General features: G+C 33.9%; 2 protein-coding genes across 2 annotated transcripts; one reads left to right on the top strand and one right to left on the bottom strand.

Moving 5' to 3' along the window:
- The first annotated feature begins 35 nt into the window (after window positions 1-35).
- On the top strand, window positions 36-2,439 carry LOC144434044 (large ribosomal subunit protein eL43). The gene is made up of 4 exons (XM_078122491.1): window positions 36-173; window positions 750-878; window positions 1,444-1,526; window positions 2,289-2,439. Exons 1-4 carry the CDS (start codon window positions 171-173, stop codon window positions 2,350-2,352), a joined length of 279 nt encoding a protein of 92 aa, XP_077978617.1. The 5' UTR covers window positions 36-170; the 3' UTR covers window positions 2,353-2,439.
- A 3,641-nt stretch (window positions 2,440-6,080) lies between these two features.
- LOC144433819 (reticulophagy regulator 3-like) lies at window positions 6,081-21,607 on the bottom strand. The gene is made up of 8 exons (XM_078122188.1): window positions 21,381-21,607; window positions 21,144-21,250; window positions 20,953-20,980; window positions 13,082-13,208; window positions 12,095-12,179; window positions 11,508-11,645; window positions 10,819-11,052; window positions 6,081-9,985 (listed from the first exon to the last, which is right to left on the bottom strand). The coding sequence occupies exons 1-8, from the start codon at window positions 21,605-21,607 to the stop codon at window positions 9,345-9,347; spliced, it is 1,587 nt and encodes a 528-aa protein (XP_077978314.1). The 3' UTR covers window positions 6,081-9,344.
- Between the last annotated feature and the right edge of the window lie 54 nt (window positions 21,608-21,661).

The raw sequence follows: 21,661 nt of genomic DNA on the forward strand, positions 1-21,661 counted from the left end.
CAAATTATATGACTTATCTCTGTTCGGTTAGATTAGTTTTGAAAGAACGTCCAGTTCAGTCAATTTGAATACATCATCAAAATTTTGTACTGTTATTTTTTGATGTGTCGAACGAGGTCAACACTGACGCATGCGTACTATCTTCCTCTTTCCTTGGACTTCATACAAAAATGGTGAGAGATTGAACCAGTTGTTACAATCCGGGCCATCCTGTAATATTTTCCCACTTTTTGAATATTTTGTGATTGCAGATATCTTATACAGATGACCTTTTTCAAGTTTTTAGTGGTTTCATATTAAAAAATGTCCGTCTCTTATTTGTAATCGTTGTGTTTACATGGCCTGTGTTCGACAGCTCTCCTATGGAAAGTTAGTCATACAGACTAGTAAAAAGTAGGACTGTTAGTTTGTTTCTGGTAGTACTATTAGTAGCATGGACGTATCACCCACGTGGGTAATATTTCCATGATAATAGTGAAGTGTGTGTTTTATTGATACCGTTTAAAACCGTATTTGAAATATTGTGTTAAATTATGGCTAAAGAAATATCGTCCATTCGCATTTCATAGTACCAAAACAAGCCAAATTATAAATATGGACTTGTTGGAGGTGGCATGATGATACTATGAATACCATACCAAAAATCTGACAAATGTTTGTAATCCACATTACTTTTGACATGGTTTGATTTGATTATTGTAGACATTAAATTATATTAAGAAATTTATTTAAAACTTTACTGTTGACAGGCCAAGCGTACCAGAAAGGTCGGTGTTGTGGGTAAATATGGTACACGTTATGGTGCTTCCCTCAGGAAGATGGTAAAGAAAATAGAAATCACACAACATTCAAAGTACACATGCACATTCTGTGGAAAGGTGAGTTATTGTTTGTCACTCTGTTAACATTGCCTTCACTTGGTTAATTCAGTATGTCCCCATGATAGGAGATATATATGAAATGAATCAAGTGAGGGGACTAAGCAATTATTGTATCAGCAGTTTCAAGTACTTTCATGACTTTTGCATGCATGAAAAAGATATCTGTTGTTAGATGTATGCTTGACATATCTCTTGCGTTTGAACCAATTGCATCAACTGTCAACAGTTTGACCATTCAGATGTAATGTCATCTTCCAGTGTTGGGTCAACATTGAAGAACTTTTTAGAAAGATAACATGGGTTGAATATATTTAATTTTATACTGATACTATTAAAGTGAACTTACTGACGTTTTCATTAACATTCAGTAGTTACAGTGAAAGTTAGATGGATGTACTAATCTGTAGTATTTTAGTAAGTAATCAAACCATGATAGCAATCTAATTTATCAAAGGATGAAAAACAAAGTACTCTGCTGTCATAAAAGATGTGATAACTACAATGTATACAGTTGGTGTCTCATCTGATGACCATACTGATACACTTATTTTGCACATTTCAGGAAAACATGAAAAGGAAATGTGTTGGTATCTGGCATTGTAAGAGTTGCAAGAAGACCATTGCTGGTGGTGCTTGGGTTTACAGGTAAGTCATATTCACCTTGTGTCAGTATTTTCATTTAATATAAGGAGAACTTGCCAATTGATAATGAAGTTCTCAGATTAGAAAGTCACCATTTGATAATAAATTTACCATTTGATTGAGAAACCCTGCATTCGATAATGAGAAACTTCATTTTTTTGATGAGCAAGTCACTATTGGTAATGATAAACTTGAAGATATAAGAAATTAAATTTGTATTCTCAACTTTGACAGCAGTATATTCCACAAACTTTCTTTGACAAACTATTACAAGTCAAAATCTTAATCACCCAACTGCTACACTCCCACAAAGGCAACTCCATTCTTCCTCTTATTCTCGTCTTCTGTGTTCCAAGGGTATTTATGAAGACTTTTTTTGGCCAGATATCTTTCTCTCTCGTATTTGGTCTACATCATAGGACAATCTTCCTTTCGATCTCTGTCACAGCAAGTCTCTTACATCCTTCCGCCATTCTCTCAGACTCAACACTTATCTCTTTCAAAATTAGTCTCGGCCTTCTCTGATTGCCTAGTATCCAGTGTCTGTGAATCCACTTTTCCTCTTACCATGCAGTCATTTCCTTTCCATTGACTTCTGCACCGTGGGATTGCAGAGATTAAGCATACTATAAGTCATCATTATTATTATCTTCAAAGTGAACCCAGAGTAAGCAATTCAAAATTTTGCCAATCATCCTTTGTAAGACTATGCATACATTTGTTATGAGTACTTCTAACTTATGTTTTCATATATTTTTATTTTAGTACAACTGCAGCAGCCACAGTCAGAAGTGCCATCCGACGTCTTCGTGATATGAAGGATCTGTAAATTTGAGATCAATTGTTGGCTGGAATTTTGATTGTGTAACTTGCTTTTTCATTACAAATAAACCTAGTTTGTCATCACACCGGCCAACAGTTGTACTTGTTTGGTGTTATTCTAGTATTTGAGATGGATGAGGAAGAGAGAGATGTGCATGCTAGGCAAAGTAAAATGTTACCAAAAACATTCTACTATCTTTGTCTCCCATGTAATTGTAAAGAACTTATCCCATATTTTCCATATTTTGTTTACTACTACATGTACTGTTCAGCATTTCAGCCCTCATTTCTCCTTATGTATGTTTGGCATCCACTTGTGACACTTCTTTTGAATAAGACATGGGTGCAGTGTTTACATTCAATCTGATGACTGGAGAATGTGAATACAGTGTTTTTGCCAAGGGCAGTAAGTAGGTAAAATCTACCAGGGTTCCTAAACAAACTTGCCATAGACTCTATGGGGGAAACACTGCCATATTTACCCCTTTCTGTTGCAAAGATTCCCCAACCTTAGCAAAAAGTTAAGTTACTGTGCAGCAGTTCTGATTTACACCACAATGCAGAAACCAATAAGAAACTGCATATTCTACAGTAACATAGCAAGATTGCAATTTCTTGCTACATTTGGTCTATTATGAAATAAACTATTTAAATATACTGCAACTAGACACAGACATGCAGGCACCAATATTTTGATGTCTGCATTTGATGTATGCATGGTGGCACATTAGTTCACAAGAAACTAGCATTTCGAGATGGTTGTATCAAACAGATCTACTGAACAGTAACTTGAGACAGGCTGTATCAATGTGTTTAGACTCTGTAAGAACACCACAAACACACCCAAACAGGCTATTGATACAAGATTGAGGTGAACTGCATCTTTATTGACAACCAGCTGCTCAAAACTTACATTACTCACCGTACATAAAAATCAAAAGCCATGTAAATTTCTTAGTGAAGCTGCTCAATTGATCATAAAAGTTTGGTGACACTAAATGAATAAATTATGGTAAATACTCTTAAAAATGTAGATGAATTAAATTGCAAATGTAACATTTTTAAAATAGTTGCACTATACAAGGATACTATATTTGGGAAAGAGGAAATGGTACAACTATTCTGATTGGCTGCATCAATCATGTAGGTTATTTGGTCTACCAATCAACATCAAGGAGGTAAAGTAGTTGTAATAAAACTGCAAAGTTTTGAGGTACATGAACTTGCAATCATGATGACTGATTGGTCCCCTACAAAATTTGTACACCAAACAGAAGTACTCTTGGAAGCCTACCAAATGTTAACCCTAATATATGAACTAGATGTACTTTGATTGGCTAATCAGTAATATTGTTGTATGAATATTAAATGATGCATCTCGCAGAACCTTATTGGTTAAATATTATCTTACGTGGTCAGTTGATACCACATCTGATCATGCAGCTTCTAAGATCACAAAAAATGATGTACACTAAAATATCACTTTCAAATTAATGTAATTAAGTCCTCAGACGACTAGTTTGTTTACAGACAAGGAAGGTGTCAGCAAAACCAATCTATCGTACTATGACTATCCTTGTCTGTAAAGAGACTAGGCATTTTAGAAGATTACTTAAATGTAAAAGTCCACAGAAAGTGAGCCATCAGGTTTTTCGCACCAAAAGATGAAGTCAATCACTACACCATGTATATGCATGCACCGTGTGTAAATTTATCAAATTACTGTACATTGGAAGGAATTCTCCCTCCACAAAGGAAACACTAAACAGTCTGTAAGATACGACATGTCATGCCACCTCTAGGAGTTGACAGATGCACGAGGGCGCCCCATCACAGTGTATCTTACAGACTGTCAATGAAGGTAGTACTCTATTCATTACCCCCCTTGGTTTGGTGGTAAACTTATTCTATATTGCTGTCACTTGCTGAAGGATTGTCGTTGTTTAACCTAATGACTTATTAGACAGCACAGAGCTGACTAACCAGAATGAATATATGAATCTTAGACAGCACAGCTGATTATAATAGCCAGAATTAATCTATGAATCCATCATCCATACAGCTCCAGGACATAGCTGTCGTTGTGGAGTGAAAACAACGATGAATCTCTCAGTCTTGTTTTGAAACAGCGATGGAAAGAGCATCCAAGACAAGGAACCTTTGAGCCCACACAGAAACATAGTCTACAAACCAGGATAACACATGCATATATACACAAATATGAAAGTAGCAAACTGTGTGCACATGGTACCACCTCATAGATGTGCATAAAATTACTGATCATTAAATTCATCGGAAAATGAAAAATAAAGACAATCTTGAGTACAAATTGAAGACGGTTGATGACACAATGTGAAAACACCAAGGTAACTGTCATGCTGAGATACAAATAATTGTAGTTAATTATGACAGCCATTCTATACTATATTCTATTCTGTATCACATGGAAATCTTAATATAGTCAAGTTGTTCTACACTGCTGCAGTTATGATCATTTACTTTCATGCAGTAATTTCTATGTAGGTACTTAGCTAAAATCATCCACTTTGTAGCAAATTTACTATGAGTAAGATGAGAAACATTTAAAAAGAAAATATTTCCCAAATGAGTTAATGAAAGGTGGGTAAATGCTGACCCATTTTTTTACTTGTGACGGCAATATTACGCTCCATATTAAACTTTCAGTTATTTGTGTTATTGTCAACAATTACATTCCTTTTCTGGTATTGGGAAAATGTTAAATTTATATCAGTGGGTTTTTCTCTTGTAAGAACATAAAACATTGCAGCCTGAATCTTACAGATCTTGATATTTCATCTAAACCAAACTGAATGCTCATCCTGTAAAGGCTGTAACAGTAGCATCGGTACATCACCTCAAATAATTACTTTATATCAAGATATATCACAAAACGGTCATATTGAAAACGAAGGGTATTCAAACAATAAATGCCATGAAAACTTACAATATATCATAATAGTATGAATTACATAATACTCATCAATAAAATAACTTAATCTCATTTCTACATTTGGATATAATCTATTGCAGCACTTGTGATAATATGTAAATTAACAGCAGGAAGTGGTAATAGGATGGAAGTGTGTAGGGAAAATGAAATTACTTGCAAGAACTTCATGTTATCTGTTAGGCAAGGGGATGTGTAAACCAAAGATTTCTGCTCCCCTTTTAGTTTACCAAGTTATTTCTCCATGGCACTTTATCTCAGCTGCAAATTTTGCATATCTTAATGTATGTGTGTGTGTGTGTGCGTGTGTCTTAATGTGTGCGTATGTGTTTGTGTGTGTGTGTGCGTGCGTGCATATGTATGTGCGTGCATGCGTGCGTGCGTGTGTGTGTGCATGCCTGCGTGTTTGTGTATGTGTGTGCTGTGCCTATTTTCTTTTTTTCCTGTTTAATTTCATATATTGGAAAGACATTGCATTACGAAAATTAAATTACAAAATAATGTTTGTGTTCATTTTGATTCCAAGCATTTAGTGTAATTATTTAGTGTATTCACAGGGAGCAACGGAACTGTGTTAAAAACAAAACAATTAAATTAATAAATAAAAATAACCATACACAAACAAAAACAAATAAATAACTATTCTATGCATTATAAACCATCTTTACACTATCAAAATAATATACTATGTGGTTTGTTACGAATGAGTATACATAGAAAAAATAGTACATTATTTTAATAATATACAGGCACGTATATAATGCATAGATTAGTTATTTATGTGTTTGAAATGATATTTTTATTTTAATACTCAGACACAATTTGTTCATTTGTGTATGTTAATTTTAATTTTTTAGTTTTGGTTCTTGGGTTCCCTGTGGTGTATGATATATTTAGTAATGTATGACTACCCCTCAGTTATGATCACATGATACTCACTACATGGTCACATGACTTAAATACCCAGCACTGATAAGTTGATTAAAGGTCAAAGGGTAGCAGATTCGTTATTTTATTGTGCAGTGAATGATGGAACAAACAACAAAACAACGTGGTCAAACAATTTTGCTGCAACAAAAAAATGATCTACGATGGTCAAAAAAATAAAATAATAACAACAGCTTCTAATAATTTTTCACAGTATGCCATATATAAATATTATATTATAGATATATATTTGAAAGATGTTAAAAATATTCAGTATTTCAGATTAGATTAGAAATTGACATGAGCTCAGGTAGAAACACTTTATGTTAAGTTACACCTGATGAATTTCTTACTGATATGAATTGGTTTGTTACCAATTATTTTAAAGGTCAGCTTTGATTGAATTCACACAAAATAAAAGTTGAGTTTTGTATCACTCAAAAACTCTGGTTTGTTACTTTTAATCTGGTGTTTCCTTGCATCTAGAGTACGTCACATAGACTGAAATATCTGTTGTTGTTGTGGTGTTGTGAGTGCAACGATCAATTACTCTCATGATTAAAGGCGCACCTACAACAAAAAATCTCTCAGTCTAAGACAACTGAACTCAGCGTAATTTCAACAATCCCTGCTGTACTGTGGTAGCTGACGGTTTTTAGAAGATTGCAAATATGGTAACCTTTAAATTCAAGCATCTGAGAAACTGTTAATATGTATTATGACTCCAAAGTTTTGAGTCTGCAATTGTTGTAATAAGACAACTCAATGTACAGTATAGCCTCTGAACAACTCAACATAATAGTTGATTTTTACAACATCAACAAAATAAGAACACAATATATACTTGTCAATAATACGATAATCAACACTTTAGTATATTTCAATGCAGATGTTCCAAGGGTCAAAGTTCATTTTCTTTCCTGAAACAGAATCTCATCCCACTATTGTCATGGTAATGGTACGAAGCGTTATACAGAAATAATTTTTTCATAACATTATTAAAAAGATAGCACTTGAGATTATGAATTACAGCTGATGTATTCCCAATTGATTGACTGATATTGTCAATTAACCTAATTTTTTCTTATCAAAGGTTGAAAACAAAGTGACTCACAGGCATGAGCTCAACTCTGATCATAGACTAGATTATGGTGGTATTCTTTTTTACATACCCAGTACCCACAATAACATATCTTACCATTAATACTGAAGTCGTATATTTTTTTAGGGCATGAAAAATTTTGTGGGGAATGGCAGGCGTATTTTAATAATTTGGTGGACAGTACAGTGCAAGGGAAAAGTAGATACTACTTGTACATAACTCATCCAGTCATGTGCTGTATACAACTATTATTGACACTTTTCACAACAACTGAATATAGAAATATGACAACTTGTACAGTGTGTTAGTGGGACGTATTTCTGCAGAAAATGCTGTAGTGTGAATTCTGCTCAAATAAATCTTGCACTGAAGTACATACAACTACAGTATATGACATAATTCAGTCGTCTAGTTTAGAATAAATGTCACTGCAATACCCCAAAGACATTGTGGAATCTGAAAGTACAGATTAGTCATGCAATGCTTTTCTCGGAGGGCACTGTATTATTTTTATCAATGCTTTGGTATAAATTATTTTAAAATATTAAAATAGTTATTTTTTGGGGGGTGTGGTTTTAAAATCACCAAAATAAAATGCACAGCAAAATAGTGGTTGACAAAAAAAATATGACACACGTCAAGGACACAGTTAAAACAAGGCTAAAACTGAAAACAGGACACAATAAATCAATTCTTTCCTACCTTCTACAAATACAAAGTGTCAAGACAAAAAGATTGTAGTAAATGTTATGTCACTACCAGAAATTTTCCCATAAAACCTTGCAGAAAATCTCCAAAATGGCCGAACACATGTCAAGTGCATTAGGGCTTCTTTACAAGATTCCAAAGTTAAGTAAGTTACCCACTGTCCTATTTTATCACCTAAAATCATATTTAAGTTGATAACAGTAATCAATACAAGTGTACTAAAGTTAGAAGTAAGTCTGTCTGGACTTTTCCCGTTCATCGTACTTTCTCTACTATCAAGGAAGATAATCAGTTAAAAAATATATTCAGATTTACGTCATTGAAGGGTGACAAACCACACTTTCAAGTAAAAGTAATCATCAGTTGATTAAACTATTGGCTAAAAAATATACTTAGATTTGGTTTAATTACAAGCACAGAATAATATTATCTAAACATCTCAATACATTTTATCTGTAAATAATTAAAACATTCTTAACCAAAGCCAAACAATTATTTATTTATACATGATTTGTGTGATATTTTATAACATATACTGATAATTGCCTTGAAGTCCTGAGAATATACAAGTACAGTACGTGTAGCTATTTGAATCTTTTATGTAAGCATATCTATATCCAATCTGATTAAAATCGGATGTTGTGAAAGCGGCTAGATGTCTTTATTTACCTCTATATCCATCATGTTGCGATGTTTGTTTTGTTCCGGTTGATCATCGCCATCCCACATCTGACTCTGTGTAATTGACAATCCTGTTTGAATCTCAAGGATCTTGCACTTTCGATTGGCCAACCATGATGGCGGAACAAAACAAATGTCACAACACGATGGAAATAGAGGTAAATAGAGACATCTAGCCACTTTCACAACATCAGATTATTTTAATCAGATTGATCTGTATCATAAACCAAGGGAACAGCTTCTAGTTATTAAAACGAACAATCAGTTATAATGCTATACCAAACCAAACAGTAAATATTTCACCATTATATGGTCCAACAATTACATTTATTTTAATATACACATAATGTACCTTTTAAATCAATGTTAATCAGCATGCAGCACAAATCCAATTCTTGTACTATGACATCACTTTAAGCCACAATTTTAACACTTAATTACTACCCGGTATATTTCCCCTGCTTTCCTTATCTACCACCTCCAGTTGTAACACAAAGACTGACTTAAAGTTATACACATTATTTAGTTTATTTTCAAATCTTCTGACTGTAATTAAACAGTTGTAATTTTCTTGATATAAAATATTCATTTCCAATGGACTGACTGAAAGTTGTTAGTTCTTCCTCAACCAGCCTAGATAACTGCTTTTGCCAGTATCCTGACTTGGGAGACCGTCATTCGCTGCATGTTCATCGTAACTATCCAGATCTGTTGGGTCCAGCATTTCAAAACCCGCTTCATCAGCATCAATGTCTGATGGTGTTTGTGCCTTTGGGAGAGTTGACTTCTCAGAGCTGCTACTTGTTTGTTGGGTGTCCTCTGTACCGCCATCAGCGCCAAACAGTGTCTGTTTTGACTGCCGAATCGCCGAGTATGTACCTTGCATGACGGTTGAAACAGTCTGTGAAACAAAGTCAGAAGTCTTGGCCCCAAGTGTTGAAGTGGCAGTACTAGGGTCATGTGATTCCTTGTGAAGATCTGTAACGTCTGGAAATTCTAAACCGTGACTGATGGATTTCTCACCATCTGTATCGTGATCAGAGTCATCAAAATGAGAAGGGACAAAGTGCATAGACTCATCAGAAACTCTTGTTGGTGGTTTTGCTTTCTTTTGAGGTTGAACAGTGTTAGCTAGGATGGTTGGAATGAAGTCCAAGTGTAAAGCATCAGTGCTATCTTGTAGCATAGAATCATCGTGGGCTGGGATCTCACCAATCCCTGCCATAAAATTCCCTTCATTATCAGTGTGAACATCTGTAAAGCAACAAATAACGTAAATAATAATTTATAAGTTTTTTTTCAAGTTCTTTGCCAAAAGCCACATGGTTTTATGTATTATGACAGTGGTCAGAAAAAGTAAAGAAATGAATAGAAATGTACTCTTCCTCAAGTTACAGACTTTATTCCAATGTAATGGACTTGTGTTCCATAAGGGACACTGAGTAGCATTGCAAAGAAGAGTTTTTAACAGTTGAATGAATCCTATGTCTGGGATGCTTTCATAGAGTTTTTAGTAACAATTCAATGAATTCTGTGGTTGGAATGTTCAGAGTTGTAATGGTGCAATGAATTCTATGACTGGAATGTTCAGAGTTGTAACAGTTCAATGAATTCTGTGGTTGGAATGTTCAGAGTTGTAATGGTGCAATGAATTCTATGACTGGAATGTTCAGAGTTGTAATGGTGCAATGAATTCTGTGGTTGGAATATTCATAGAGTTGCAACGGTGCAAATGAGAAAAGTTCATATCATAAATGTGGTAAAAGGGCTGTGATCAATGACAGTCATTTGAAGGAAATCATATATATGATTGACTTTAGGGAACTACCTCCTAGATTTAAATATGAATACAAAACAAATGCACTTTAGGGGTAAGAAAATAGAGATACTACAGAAATATACCTGACAGCATTTTATTTCATAACTACATCAACTGCAAACATACAGATAAGAGAGAAAGGTCTAATGCAAAGGACGGTACATCAGATTTCAATATTCAAATAATTTCAAATACTGAATTCTGATTTGATGTAATTGACAGATGGAGAGTGCCATAGTAGTATAGTGACATCACAAATAGTTTGTACCTTCATCAGTAATTCTGCCAAATGATGGCTCTCGAGATAATCTACCGAGGAGGCCTGCAGCTTCTTCTTCTGATATTTCTGATGCAGAGTCAGGGTCGGTAACAGCTCTAGCTAAAGCTGCAGTAGTTTCAAAATTAGGGGAGGGTATAAACTCTGCAATATCGCTCTCACTTTCTGAAGATGATTCTTCTCGAATAACGGTTCCATCATCTGATTTGGAACCCAATTGTTTTCCTGTGTGAGTGAGGTAAAAGAAGACATATTACAATGTATATTAAGGAAATACTATGTTATGTCAAGGCCTACATCTACATGTAGCGTTTGATTGTTTACATCAGCAACATTTATGAGTGAGTTTATGTCAAACTTTCTTTTATGCAAGAATGGAAAATAATTGATCAACCACACAACCATATAAACAAAATACCATGGAATGGGTTGAATATACAATTTAATTCAACAATTCATTTTACCAGGAAAGCATATCTCTGTCTGTTGCATTGGTGACTATTTGGTCTATACTGTTAATCAAAACTGGAGCTGTTTTTAATAAGTGCAATGTGAACTTCAAACCATAGTTGTGTGAAACTTCAATTGAAAATACTTGGCTTTGAGGTAAGTTGTAAGTTACATGCTTATGTTTGTTTTTGGTTTCTTTGAGTCTGACTCATGTAAAACAACGGACTTACGTTGTTTACTGGTCTTCTTTCGTCTTCCTCTTTTAACCATGCTGTATTCCAACTGCATCCAGACTGGTTCCAGTTTATTGTAAATTTTTTGGTTGATATTATGGTAATCAACTACAGGCCATAACAGCAGACTTAACACTGTTAAGTATAAGATACAATCATGTCAACAGAGTGCATCACATGGCGCCTTTCATTTTCAATTCAAAATTACATTTTGTTTTGTTCCCAGATTGGACCAATTAACCACATATATCTTTGCAGATTCTTGAACCAGATAAAACTCTGAACCATTTTCCCGGCTAAACAGTCCTCCAGCAGTCGGTTAGAGGGATTGTATTGTATTCACTTTATTTCTGTATGTTATTTTTGTAATGTTTCACCATGCTTACTATGGCATGTTGTTATGCAATATTGATTGATTGATTGATTGATTGATTGATTGATTGACTGATTGATTGATTGATTGATTGATTAAAATGACTCATATAATTTTTGTAGAAAGTTCCTAGCTTAATCTAGAAAACAAAGGCTAGACAGGATACTTTGTTAATAAATCCTATTTGCTTCAATCACTTTGTATAACTTACCTATAATATAGGATAACATAACACCTGGTATATAATGACCAATTATTACTAATACAGAACAGATAGAACATGCCCATAGACAGAACTAGAAAGAGAAATAGAGAAACAGCACACGTTGAATTAATATGTACATACTCAGGTTTACATTACATTGATATCATATAATTTTAGTAAGTATAGACACAAATGAAATGAAAGTCTTGTAACTAAGTCTAGATCAGTATGAATATTTACTAACAGTACTACTTTCCTTGTCTTTTTTAAGGTATTATGACATCAATATATAACTACATTTTTGACAGAATGGAAGATAGTGCTTTTCACATTTTATCTTTGAATATGCCCAGATATGTATGGGGTGTTACTATATCTCAAGAAGCTCTCTAACCCAGAGGCTTGTCTTGGTGTTACTATCTCAAGAAGCTCTCTAGCCCAGACACTTGTCTTGGTGTTACTATCTCTAGAAGCTCTCTAGCCCAGAGGCTTGTCTTGTGTTACTATCTCTAGAAGCTCTCTAGCCCAGAGACTTGTCTTGGTGTTATTAAATCAAGAAGCTCTTTACACTAAGTTCTTGTAATCATGGAAGTACCGTTTTGACAAATCAATTCATTCACACTTCAATTTGATTATTGATAGATACCTATCACATATATGTGCACCTCCATAGCAAATTCCAACAGTGGGAACCATAAAGAAAGTTATGGAAACTTTTGAACAGTATTTGCTAAGAAAAATAAAGTCAAGACTACTAAAAATAGTGATTATCAAATTCAAATTATGCACTAATTTTGGTGTTTAACACAGGGTGTATTTTGGAAGTTTGTGAAAGTACCTGAAATAACAGAATTGTTATCACTTGACTTCATGCTCACCTAGTTTTGAGACATAGCTGATGGGTTTGAATTTGAAGATCCATTTACCTTTGTGGGTAAAGATCTGAGATCTTCAGATTCAAACCAAAAGGTTAGTCTCAAGACTAATGCTTACCTTTCCAGGTTGTTCACTTCTCATCAACCATACAGACTCCCAGAATGAACAACACCATACCCAAGTCTCTGCAAGATGATGACATAACTCAGGTACACTCAGTAACTTAGGGTGTACTGGTGTCCACCTAGGAAGAAAAAAAAGGCAAACTTTCAGTATCAGCAGCCTTCATTTCCCAGCTAGCTCATCTTACAACATGATGATGAAAACATAACTCAGGTATACTCAGTAACTTAGGGTGTACTGGTGTCCACCTAGGAGACAGCAAACTTTCAGTATGACTATGAGAGTTCAATACCCAGCTAGCTCATCTTACCACAGTCACATCACAGCTGAAATTGTATTGGTTAACTTCAGATAGTTGGTGTCATTTCTATAGGATTAGCTCTACATATATCCATCTACTATAAATCTAAATTTACCCCAAATTCTTATTTTTTTGGAACCGAGAAATTTACAAATTTGGTTCCGTAATCAGACCATTCATGGACACATTGAAATTAAGGCACAATCCTTGTTAGCAAAGACAAACTATTTATGGTATAATATAAGATCAGTCACAGTGTATCAATTACTTCCTATAACACTTTAACACAGTCTGTATGAAACAATATACTTTTACAATTAATTCATATAATGCTATAAACTAGAGTGGCAAACAGTTGAATATCTTTTACTGGGGTGTTATGGGTTGTAAACTGACTTTGGTAATACACTGTGTATGTAATGTATACTTGTAATAACAATATGTAACAGTTTGCTGTCAAAAGCTCATATATTGTGTATACTGGTTAAATTTCAATACCTAATATACGACTATGTCTACCCAGTGGATAGTTTTGGTTTTCTATGCTGCCAATCTTAAGGCCAAGTTTGATGAGGTAATTTGGTGAACAATAGTTGTATGCAACGTGGCAAACAACTATGACTGAGTGTGTATACAAGACAATTCACTGCCGGATCATTTACTGCCAGGCAACACAAGAAGCATTGAGATGAATTGCAGAAAATTTGACATATGAGATTCCTTACGATGCACCTGGTGACATTGCAAGGCCCTGTGTATATACAAAGAAATTTCTTTTTTTACGAGTGTCACTCATAATAATTTGTCTTGTGTAACACGGCCAAAATCATGATATTCTATCTTTATGATCTAAATCAAAAACTTAAAAGTATTTTCTGAAACAAACTCAAAATTATTTCATCTGGTTATGGTAATGAGAAGTAAGAATAGAGGTATATCTTATATCAAAATGAAATCTAAACTATGATATTTGTATTTCAAATAGGAATATTTATAAATGTCATTCAAAGTATGGGGTAGATATCTATTACAAACTGTGCTTAAAATTGAAATGTCATCACATTGTTAGCATTCTGGTTAAATAAACTGGCAGCTTTAGTACAGGAACAATTTGACACACTGTAAACTCATCAAAACTCACTATAAAATCATCAAAATATCTAATCAAGAAAATTGTTTTTATACTTATAACATTAGCCTATTTCATTGCAGTACTCTTTATCTTTATTACACTTATATACCCAAATAGAACTGTCAATTTTCTATACGGTTGTAATAAAAGTTATATCTTATCTTATCTTATCATATCATATCATATCTTATATCATCTATAATCTAAAATGTTAAATAATTAACTATTGTATTTATTTTGATCTCTGCATTGAAATGGTTATAAAATCTCTATGTGATACTAAAAGGTTATAATGCATACATATTTTTTCTTTGCCCCTGAGGCCTTAACTGCAATTTTTGGATGCATTTTGCCCAGTTTCAAACATTGATTCTGATTCATAGCTTGGATAAGGAACAAGGTCAAGATAAACCTGTAGAGGTTCAAGGTACAAGTATTATAGACACATTTCATTGTTTGTTGGCAATATCTGGTACTTACATTAAACCAGTCTAGTACATGGTAAGATATAACGTCACATGTCATTCAGTCACTCAGTAAATATGCTAATTGACAATCTGATTGGTCATGCAGTTATAGTTGTTCAATTTCCACCTTTGTTTTCAGTGTCTTGTTTATAATGTTTTCATCTTGATCTCAGATTCAGATTCTAAATCTAACAAATCAGACATACAATTCCCATGCCCATTCTGAATCTTCCTTTAATACTGACTGAGAGGAATCATCTGCTGTTGTCAGTATATTGTTGGTAAAAAATGAATTGTTTTAACTTACACACATTTTAGATCCACTTTTTTCAACATAAGCATTTTTGAAAGCTGATGATTGAACACATACATGTATACTGCAGCTGATTTTAAAGGAACATTCTTAAACTTTTAAACTAACAATAGGTTATGAAAGCAGATATCTGAGATCTAGAACAGACTGCATGGTGATAAACATACAGGCTAGCTACTTATAGATGCTATAGATCCTACAATAAGTACAGGTCATGAGAACTGATACTCCAGAGCTCTAACAGACTGGACGTTCTACACGCTGATGTGGCATACAGGTCATGAGAACTGATATCCCCAAAACTCTAAGGGACGATTGCACAATGTAACACAAGCTCAATAAGCGAACTTAGTTCCTTTAGGGGTAGGGGTTCTGGCGTCAATGCGATTACTGAACTTCATCACGTTTTTACATTACATTGAATGTAGTGGTGTGACTGCTACAGTTTACATCATTGTTTACATCATATATAATCGTTTGATGTCACACTTCGACTTGTGAATGTTCGTTTAGGGGAAGGGGGAGGGGTTTTTGACCTAAACTCTAACAAACTGTTCTCGACCTACAAGCTACTGTGGCTTAGTGACATACAGGTCAAGAGAACTGATATCTCAAAACTCTAACTGATTGACCTTCATCACGACATGACTCATGACATGGACAGACACTTCCACTCGCTGACTGACTCATGTACTCACTGACTGATTTTAATCCTATACGCACGCATGCACACACGCACACACACACACACACACACACACACACACACACACACACACACACACACATACACATTTAGATATGATTCCCTATATTTCTTCAGCCAAGGAAATTATGAGTGGCATAAGGGGCCTTGTTACTATGAATCAAAGACATTTAGTAACAACACTTTTACATCTCACACAAGCCAAGTTGATCGTGTTTCACAAAAAATATAGAATTTATGTCTATGTTGCATTGTAAGGACTTAATGCATGTCTGCATCATTGGTTCTGCAGTGCTCAAAATTTGTTTCAAAATGTGCAAACTTTAATAATATTTTTCATAAATATATGCTTGTGGAGGTACAATTATATTATTTCCCCAATATTTTCCTTCATTAGCCGGAAAATTCTTGTGATGAAAAGGGTCGTTCACTACTCATCTTTCCACTCGTAATGACAAGCCCCTTAGGCCATTCATATAAATTATTTCCTTTGTCTGAATGTAGAAAAATATTGAAGAATACATGTAATACAAATGGTGTTATTCTTTCAATAAGCTCATCACATTCAATACTTCAACAACAGTTTTAGTCTTTTAAATTATAAATTAGTCTCATACAGTATATTTAACCTATGACTTATTCAATCTAGCACACAAACATGGCATACTTTGTTTAATTTTCATCATCAATTTTTAAAATGTTATTAGTCGACCCTCATTTTTCATTCTCTCGTTTATCTTTTATCAACAAATAAGTCTTTGACTTGAGTTTCCTGTAACAGTTACATCATCAATAGTTTACCAGAACACATATATGTACATATATTTATTAATCAATATTTCTACTCACAGAGTCAAACAATTTCTTGGAAAACGAATCCCAAATCCCACAGACGCCGTATGTGCACATATGTCTGTCAGGCAGACACTGACCTTTCAGTTGACTTTTCAGTATTGAACCAAATCTGTTACACAATTCACATATTACTTAGAAATGTTTATTTTTTTGATAAAAATGCAATAAAATACATATGGCTTGTATAATAATTCATCATCTAATATATCTATATGTCAATATCTTAAATAGTGCAATAGTTGCAAGTGAAACAAATTTCTTTCACCAAAAAAAAATCTTTTTGTGTTAAAAATTTACTTGTAATTTAGCATACATCCAGAACATAATTGAATTCCTTTGGTATCTGTGTATATTATTGTAAACTAAATCCAATCACATTTGATTTTTGGGTCCGCACCCAAAAATCAGCAACCCAATGTGATCATGATTTCAACCTGTTACTGTACTAATTATAGATAAAATCAACCTCAAATTAACATGTACAATGTCTAATTATTGGCATTTGAACATTGTTACAATTTTCAGTGAATATATTGTAGGTTAATCTCTGATCCCAAAAAAAATAATAATAATCTAGTTACAGCTAGCACCATTTTTATTCCTACTTATGAGACATACAGGATACATTGTTTGTTGTAGGGATTAAATTCCATGTCAGTGTACCACATACCATTCTCTTCAACAAATGAATCATAGTCCTGACATTTATTTTAAGCCGAATACATAACAGTGACTGCAGGGTTAGTGACTTAATACTGCTGTGACTTAAAAACATCTAAGGATATCTTCACAGCCATACCACATAGCCAGCAAATTCTCACGTCTCAATGTACACACAAATATCATGCCACTGTATCTTATTTCTGTTGCATGTCTATACCTATCTGGTTTAAATCTTATACTACTTTATACATGTATAAATTTCGTTTATAATTGTTTCTCAAATAAAATATACAGGATGATGATCAGAAGACAGGATATTGTTGAACACATGATGACTTATTGTGACCCTCATCAATGTAAACAGTCAACATCTGACTAACAACACAGGTGGTGTTTATGCTAATCTTGTCATCCCATCCCATAGAGATATGTCAATGCGTTTATGCTTCACAGAACAACAACTGTGTAAGCAGAATAGTTGCTATAATATCAGAGTCATCTAAAACAAAAATTCTAAAAATACAGCAAACAATTCATACATAACTGTCACATTAATCAACTGCAATATTTTCTATACCATATGGCAGTTGAAATTTATATCAATTTTCATTTTTCGCTTTTTGTTTGCTTGTATTTGTCTTCAGTTGATACTGTACTTGTTGTGATGGGTAACTCATAGCTTTATTCTTGTTTTTTCCCCTTTTTAATGGTTTAAATATGAAGTATATTAAGTTTTGTCCTTGAGATTCAGTGCATACCACATGCCAAAGGATAATGTTGATATGTTTATTTCACCGTTGACAAGGAGCTGTAGCTATGTGTCACTGCCTTCATGGTTTATACTGCAAGTGTTACAATTTACTACTTTAATAGGCTGAAACCTAAGTACCGGTACTCATGTACTGAATACACTGAACTTGAACTTGCATTTACAATGTAATATATACATTTGGTGGCATATGGTCACACAATGCTGAGGTACGTTACAACTGTGATCTGCAAAAATTGCCACATGTATAGAAGGCGATGTAACAGAATCTATGACACGGCTGTGTTCAACTGTATTTTATCGGATCGACTCATCTTTGGATTCAAATCTTGTGATCATAATCAATACTGTTAGAGTCACTATAGACTCAAGAAATCTACATTATCCACATACATAACATTGAAGTATTTCCATGTACATACACAACATGTTGATTCTAAATGCACAAAGCTGTAATTTCAACCATCTTCAAAATAATTGGCATCAAATTTGACTCAAATATACTGACCAAAATATGTAATTATACATTATAATAGTGTGTGGTGACTGAGTCATAATAACTGCTCTGTGATTGTCCAAGTGACTGATACCTTATGTAAGCTAGCAGCCATACATCTACAATTCTCTTCCTAATATAGTTAAATTCACAACATGAACAACCTCAACAAAAATAATCCTTTTTAGTCATCATCAAAATTATATACAATATGAAAAATTCACTGCCTACAAATAAGATATTTTGAAATTACCCAAAAACATGTTCATCCCAAACAAAGGTATAAGATTTATCCATTTTATTTATTTTTAATCAGGCATAATTCTCTGTTAGTGAAGCCAGAAATTCACATTAATTATTTATGTTTCTACAAAGTTTACATAACCATACAATATTAATTATTTGTTTCCCTAAGTGGGATGGACTACTACTAGGTCAACTATTAAAACTATGTACCCCATAATGTTGTTACAGTGAAAGTATACATGAGGATATATGCATACATCATTGAAATCACTACCCTCTGTATTAACCTGGAGGATGAGAAATATTGCTTGGCCGTACATAAGTGCTTTACATAATACGTGAAATTACATGATGTAGTTATATACTGTGATCTAATATTACTGTGATTAACAGTTACACGAACTGGCTCATCATGATCATCTCCAAGTCTCAGCTGAGTCTCTGTCAGTGAGTCACTAAGTTAATTATACTAATATATTACTCACCAAACGAGTACTTTGAAATTTGGTTGCATCTCAAACCAAATTTTAGTTTTATATGAAATTTCAGCTAAAAATATCAATAAACCATCAGACAGACAGACTGAAACATAATTACCTGATACAAACAAAAGCTATTGTTTTCAGTGGCTAACTAAATGCCAACATATGTCCAGTCTCTATTATATCAGTGATACTACCTAGATTAAAAATCTCTCCATTCTTTCTAAGTGATTAATGGATAATGGATTAGACTAGTATTTCCATCACATGACTTATCACATGACTTACAGCTTAACTTCCTTTCGTGTACCCAGTGAATCTCAAATCAAAACAATGAATATAAGTCATTGTGTCAGTATGTAAATAACACAACAGGATATCAATCACTTACATAACCACTAGAATCTTACCATAGCACTCATCCCATACTCCATGCTGTTGTTCTACTCATGCAAGATTACTGAGAATTAAATGTAAAATTGTGTGCTTCCGATTACGCTCAATTTTAGAATAGGTGGTATAGGTAAATTGTTCATTTTATTTTATTATATTTTTTTTTCTGTGTGAGTGTCTAATTCAGGTTTTCCATTGTTTTCCAAATGGTCTCTGTGTTGTTTATTTTTTATTTTGCATTTGATGTCAGTTTCTGCAGCCACTATTTCTGGTGAGACTTCACAATTTTTGCAATGTTATTATTCTTTTCTCGAATATGTAAAACAACGTTTAGGGTCGGCAGTGAAAAGTTAGGAGAGGTCGGGTTACTGGAACCAAACAATTATTTTTTTAGGCCTAACTCCTAACTTTTTGATGACAGGAAATGTGAATCTAATCATCATATGAAACTAGCACACAATGGGGGGGGGGGGGGGGGGGTCCTATATCACTTCAATCATAATATTCTTTGTGTGTTTACAAAACTTGTATGATTGCTTTCATAAAATAATCAACCTATGGGTTACTTTTTTTAACTACTGTTTTGATTTTTAAGTATATATTGCTCATCAGTAGTACTACAATGTAAACTTAAATACAGTAACTTGTAATATTATTAATAATATACATTTTAAGTATACATATGTTTATAACTGTCCTATCACCTCCCTATTAATAGAGGGCCTATCAACACACTTGCACTGACTAAAATTTGCAAGTATAATTACAAATACTTGATTATAACTGTTGAGTGTCGTTATTATTTGACTGTGCTTTCTATGTGGATAATATTTCAATGTCATATCTCTGAACATTTCACGGGTTCTTAGCATTGTTAAGTCAATGAAAGCATCTATTTTTGGCAAATTACTAAATACGACTGGTTTGATGTACACATCAGCATTGCTGAAAAACTTGGCAACTACCCAACACATGCAAACGAAACAAATGCAAATGTCACATGCCCTCGTTTTTGTATGACAACAAATGAAGAACAACTCACCCTTCTTCGTTATCATCGGGACTACGAACTACAGAAAGAACGACATAAAACATGACATCAGTGACGTAAATCAACTGTTATGCTGAAAATATGAACTTTGACAAATTGTAGGAACAAACAACGAACTTCAAAATCAGGTCACATCTGACATACTTAAAATACATTACATGTTTTGTTATGTATATACGTACCTCGTATCTCGGGCCAGATTCGACTCTTGAATGTTTCGACGAACACCAAAACAATACCGGTTACAGCCAGTAAAAACATCACACGGTAGTTTGTTGTAGTAATAAACCTGTTAGATAAATACATAAGTAATCATGTAAGTATCAATGCGTCTTATTTAGGCTACATGATCGGCAGGAAATATAAAAGACGTTTATTCTAAATATACTCTGCAACCGTAATGACTATGCTCGGCTTACCAAAAGGCACCGTTGACACATAGCCAGAGCACGACACTCTGACTGGGTTTCTCCCACACAAGAACACCTTGCATGTACATGATCACTGGTTCAAGTGGACAGAGGACGTTCTTCAACATGTCTTCTTTTGCTTTGATTTGATGCATGGTTTCTGGGTCAGTTGAATCGGCCGTTTGAGGCCTGAAGTCCGCTATGGTAGGGACATCACAATCCCTGTTCTCTGCCATCTTGGACACTGCGCAGTAGTTATTGCGTTCCGTCTGTTTTTGTTTTGCTATGAC

Source organism: Glandiceps talaboti, chromosome 4 (assembly GCF_964340395.1).
Source record: "Glandiceps talaboti chromosome 4, keGlaTala1.1, whole genome shotgun sequence".
Taxonomy (NCBI): Eukaryota; Metazoa; Hemichordata; class Enteropneusta; family Spengelidae; genus Glandiceps; species Glandiceps talaboti.